At 36.9% G+C, this 6,000-nt stretch overlaps 1 protein-coding gene across 2 annotated transcripts in view; it reads right to left on the bottom strand.

Moving 5' to 3' along the window:
* Window positions 1-3,030, bottom strand: part of ncoa7b (nuclear receptor coactivator 7b) — a 34,231-nt gene extending 31,201 nt beyond the window's left edge. Inside the window, exons 1-2 of one of the 2 annotated variants that reach the window (XM_081378194.1) lie at window positions 2,694-3,030; window positions 1,774-1,883 (exon numbers count right to left, since the gene is read on the bottom strand). In XM_081378194.1, the coding sequence (XP_081234320.1) occupies window positions 1,774-1,811 (38 nt within the window). In that variant the 5' untranslated portion in view covers window positions 1,812-1,883; window positions 2,694-3,030. The remainder of the gene's footprint in view (window positions 1-1,773; window positions 1,884-2,693) is intronic. The other variant, XM_081378195.1, reaches the window with a different exon arrangement.
* Between the last annotated feature and the right edge of the window lie 2,970 nt (window positions 3,031-6,000).

Below are 6,000 nucleotides of genomic sequence, written 5' to 3'. Positions count from 1 at the left end.
TGTGTGTGTGTGTGTGTGTGTGTGTGTGTGTGTGTGTGTGTGTGTGTGTGTGTGTGTGTGTGTGTGTGTGTGTGTGTGTGTGTGTGTGTGAGATTTTTCCAGCTGGTTTCTGCTGCGTCAGATCAGATAGTAAAGCAACAGCTCGCTCTCCTGAACAACACACACCGTCAGATGTCCCTTACACACACACTCCACTTCAGTGTTTGAGTGTGTGTAAGGGAGCAATAATAACTTCAGACGCATCAAACGCCTCTAATAACTGGAGTGTGTCGAACAGTAATGTCAAACACACTTCCTCTGAGGTCTGAGCGTCTCTGTCACATCATGATCATCCACACGTCACACGCCTGAACACATCACATCATGGACGAGCAATGGAGGATTATTCAGTAACTTTAACTTCAGTCAGGTCGTCCTCGAAACCAAGACAGTCATGTGACGTGAATTACTCCTATCATATTTCCTTATTGGATCTTGTCAGTATAACAGACTTTCTCGTCGGCTTGTTTTTATCTTAAACATTCAAGGAATCAAACTCATGATCTACTCTTATGTTTTAATTAGGAGAAATAGAAAGTCATAAAGCTCGTTTAAACATGCTTTGGTAAATCATAATGACATAAAAGCAATAATTATGTAATAATTATTGCATTAAAAAAGTCCAAATGTATGTTATAATTATGACTTTTTGTGTCATTTCGACTTTGACAATTGTGGATTTTTATGTCATAATTTCAAAAATATGACTTTTGATCAACTATTTATGCCATACTTATTACTTAGTATCTCATAATTCCGACCTTTTATGTCATAATCGATTTTTGCCAAATAATTTTGTCTTTTTATATCAATAATAGATTTATCTCATAGTTTTGTCTTTTATGTCATAATAAAAAGACTTTTCTCTCATCTTATAATTTTTAATTTCTATATCATAATTATGATGCTTTTCTCATAAGTGAATTTTGTCATAAATGTGTCACACATATATTTTGTATCATAATTATGACGTTTCTCATAATTTTGACCTTTTACGTCATTATTAAATTTTCCTCATAGTTTTGACTTTTTATATCATAATTATGGCTTTTATCTCATAATTTTGACTTTTTATGTAATTATGATTTTTTTTCCGTTTCGACTTTATGACATAATAATGGCTTTTCCTTTATACACAATTTTCCTCACAGTTTTGGCTTTTTATGTCATAATGATGATGCTTATCATATGTCACACATACATTTTATTCTTATTATGATGTAGTATCTCATCATTTTGATTTTTGTATCATAATTATGAATTGTCTCAGTTTCAGCTTTTTATGACATAAAGGCTTTTATCTCATAATTTAGAAATTTTATCATAATTAGGATATTTTCTCATAACTTTGACCTTTTACGTCATAATTATGACTTGGTATCTCATAATTTTGGCTTTTTGTCCAACTTTTTTCCTCATAGTTTCAACTCTTTATGTCATAATGATTTACCAAAGCATGATTTATTTTTTCTTCTTATGTGGCATAAATTTGCCTTCATTAGTCTGGAGAGTCATTCGGGTGTGCAAAATAATGACAGAATGTTATTTTTTCACACCAGCAACAAGATTTACAGCAAAATCAGTTCTCAGGCCGGTAGTACCAACCAAAATAAAGTTATTAATTCCTCTTTTAGCACTATCACCATTTCCAGCTGTTAGTTCTGCTTGGCTCTCACTTCCCGTCACATGTTTCCTGTGTAAATCTGTACGTCTGACAGTGTTACTGCATCTCACCTGGCAAAGTATCCAGGCCTCTTCTCCGTCTTCTCCATTACAGAGCCGGGAATCACAGCAGCTCCTTCCAGTCCAGAATCGGGATCTCAACGTTGCCTGAGCGTTCCTGTCTTCACAAACACACAAGAAGCAGAATATCGGCCCCTTAATATGTCGGCCCTTATCTTTAGCCGTGGGTCAATGGGTCACACACAGGTTGCTGCAACAAACCCAGTGACACAAACATCAGCTCCGAGTGGGAAAACTGTCGATTCAGACCGGATCAGGAGAGGTTGAGCTTGTTTTTTCAGGGTGAAGCCATTAAATCACCACTGATGCCAATCTTTATAGTTAAGACACTCATTATTGTTCAAGATCAACAAAGCCAGTGTTTGATTTGAGGTAAGCAGTGATTAGATTGAGCCTGAACATCTGATTACTGACTGATATCTCAAATCAATCTGCTTGGGTAACATGACAGGGGTTAAACTGAACGTTTAAATGACACAATCCCATTTAATAGAGAGTGAAACTCACGTTTAGCACGTAATTTTACGCGCATGCATGCAAAATGACGTCACGTGCATCACGTAACAGCTGATAGCCGCCTATATACATACATACATACATACACACACACACACACACACATATACATATATATATGTATCATATGCATAACACAGGGAATTCACGCACAAAAGACAATATCATATGCATGCATTAAAATTAACCATTTTTAAAAGATGACATCATGCATAACCTTATTTATCTTGATCGCCATATAGGCCAAATGCTGTATATTTGTATTATTTTTATATTGTATGCATTTGAAACGCGGTCCTGCCATGCATATTATTTAAAAACAAACATAAGCATTAAACACATTCGTTTGGTCCTGCAGGAATTGCACGCGCATGTTTAAAGGAACAATAACCCACCTAAACAAACACTACATCCCTGAGGATCCAGCAGCTCCCGCTCCCTCTTCACTTCATGCCCTCGTCGATCATATAAACGCTCTTCTTCTTCGGGTAGATGTGAATGAGAATGCACTATTGTTGGTATAAACACGCACACATGCAGTCCAGGCTAGCAGGCTAAAGCTAAAGGAATTAAAGTCCTTCTATATCAAGACTCAAAGCGGATTCCGGTTGTATTTCTGTCACACGAACACCTGCTCTCGGGACTTTGACCCGTTTCACCGCCAGGCAATCAGCAAAAACGCTTGATGTGCGTGTTTGGGTTTGCAAATAGAATTATTTATGTATTCATATCAAAATTTAAATGTCGATTTTCTCATAGGTCGAAGTCCTCTCATGCCACGCCCATTTTCCCGTGTGATTGACAGGAAAAGCGGAAACGCCCCTTCCCCCTTTAACTCCAGGCCAGATGCTGTATTTATTGTGTGTGTGTGTGTGTGTGTGTGTGTGTGTGTGTGTGTGTGTGTGTTACAGTGACTCTTGTACATCAACATCACAGGTCTCCTTAAAATCGTTATTTTTTTTTTATTTTTTTTTATTTTTTTATCTAGTAGCCTATTTTATTTTGGTGCAATTGTACTGCTGTGTTTTATTATATATTTTATTTTAGTTCTTGTTTAGCAAAATATAAACAAATATATTAACATCTAAAATATTAAAGCATTGTTTTGGCCAACAAAAACGGCAATTAATGAAATATATAAAATTACAACACCTGAAACAAGTGTGACAACTTGCCCCAACCTATAATACCCCTGTCATGAGCTCACAGTTCTGAAGTTAATGAATGTTTGTAATTCGTGAATGATTTGCTGTACAGATATAAGGCTGGTCTGTTTTTAAAGAAGACATTCAGCAGATAAAAAAAGAAAATGAAAGTGTAAGTGTACATGTTATTATATTAAAGAAGCTTAAGTTTATTTGAAAGCAAATGTAATGAGCTAAACTCTTTTATTTTATACAAAATACATATTTTATAAAACAACCTGGACTCTAAACTTACTAGAACATCAACAAAGTTTCGTTCCGAATTTGAAATCACAAAAAATGAGCCGCTAAAATGTTTTAATGGAGATGTACAGTTCCACCGGTCGAATGATTGAAGTATGTGAACAAACCAGTTTCTGCACCGCATGTCTGACACACAACTAGAGAAACGAGCTCTTATGCCACTGAAGTTTTGACCTGCTTATAATTTGTTTTCAATATTAAAAATGAAAGCGTGTGAAGTGTTGGTTGAGTTTATGCCGGAACTGAAATGGCACGATCTAGATCTACATGTGGGATTTATGAAGGTCACGTCCTGATTGACGTGCTGTATAATAAACACACTCATCAATATGAACATATTCATGAATATTTGATGTGCATTTAAAAATATCAGACATTGAAGTCCGCCTCTGGTGAAAATCCAGCTTTTAATGTTGTTTATGTATCTATGTGGTGTTTTTAACCTGCTTTAAGACAAAGCATGTGTAAGTTCATAAGTCGACAGCATTGCTGAGTATTTCCTCCTTAAAACTGCTGTGAACCAAAGACAGTCTCAAACACACGCTTTGAAATCGCTGGTGTTTCTGACGTCACAAACTACCTTGTAACCAATCAGATCAACGTGTGATCGTCAACCAGTGGATCTCTGAGCTGAGCGAGTGAGTGGAGGCGGGGCTCATTTGCATATTCATAGAACCGCACATACGAAATGAGGCAATGGTGTCGAGTTACATTCAAGATATTTTAAGGCATAAAGACATTTTTTCAAGGAAAAAAACGTTTAAATATATAATTTTGGTGATTAAAGATGAGTTTTAAGGAATAAAATGATCGACTACAGGGGGACTTTAAGGAGAAATGTCTTAACCTCCTTTTTGAACATAGATGTGAAAATGCACTTGAATACAAACTTAAACGGTTGTAAGAATGTTTAGTTTAGACCTACGGTTGGTCTCTTTTAAAAAGACACTTCAAAATGTTCCTAAAGTGAAAGAACTTCTAAAAATGAGAATGCTATAGAAGTTTAAGTTTATTATAATAGTGCAGCAGATTAATGGCATATTTCAAGAGAATCGTTCAAATTGGTATAAAAGCATGAAATTTGGCACAGATACTCTCTAAGGGTCACTCTTTGGGAAAAAGGCGCTGGCCATCCAAAAATTTAACATGGCGGACATTTTTTCAAGATGGCTGCTATTTCTGTCAAATGCTCATTATGTCAATCGTTCAAACAGTGATGTAGGCATAACATTTTGTGAAAATACTCTCTTCAGAATGTTTTTTTTTGGAAAACGGTGCTTGTCCCTCAAAAATTCAAGATGGCAACCATTTTTCAAGATGGCTGCCATTTTTCAAGATGGCCGCTATTTTTCTTGAATCCTTAATTATTATTTTTTCAAATGGTGATGCTATCATGAAATTTGGTACAAATATTCTTAAAGGAACATTATCATGGAAAAAGATGTGTGCCACTCAAAAATTCAAGATGGCGACCATTTTCAAGATGGCCACCATTTCTGTCAGAGCTCAATTTAATGTGTTAAGGAAGGTTTTGTTTAATAGAGTGAACGTCATTACACAACCAGGGCACACTGGTGACTTCACTGCTGTGGAACTCAGCATGGGATTCAGTGTCAGCTGATCTAGTTTTACTTTCACTGTAGTTCTTGACTAGTAGTAATAGTATAGCTAAGTTTAGTGTCCCTAAACCGCACCCGAATTGACAGGTTGTGCCAGCATGGGAGAGCCGAGCCAAGGGTAAGCGGGGCAATACATGACTTGTTCATGTATGCTTACCTGGAAGGTGTACAGATCACACGGGACTTAAATGGCACTGGATGAATGATCGGGCTAGGTGTAGGTGACCCGTACCTAGTTGTATCCCATACCTGAATGTGTACTATGTCTATGATTGAGGTGGTAAAAGGATAACCCCTCGGCCTTAATCAGACAACAAACCTCCAAAATGGCAAATGAAAATCCCATGTCAGCCAAGAGGCCAACTGATTGGATGAAATGTTGTCTTTGTCAGACAGACACAAAGGAACCCCTCCAATCACCACCTACCCATCATGTTTCTCAACATGATGGCTATAAAATGATTGCCACCAACATTCCACTCTTTCACAAGATGAACAAAATGCCAATGACCCTGGACCTGGAACGACTGGATGAAGGTGGTGGTATAGAAGCTACTTTGAGAAGGAACCAAGCGAAGTATCACTACAATTGTCGACTTCGGTTCAACAACACAAAGTTACTTCGTGCCCAGAAG

The sequence above is a fragment of the Scardinius erythrophthalmus genome (assembly GCF_964197995.2).
Source record: "Scardinius erythrophthalmus genome assembly, chromosome: 11".
Lineage (NCBI taxonomy): Eukaryota > Metazoa > Chordata > Actinopteri > Cypriniformes > Leuciscidae > Scardinius > Scardinius erythrophthalmus.
The sequence above is the reverse complement of the archived record's forward strand: the minus strand, read 5'-3'. Positions and strand labels throughout refer to the sequence as shown.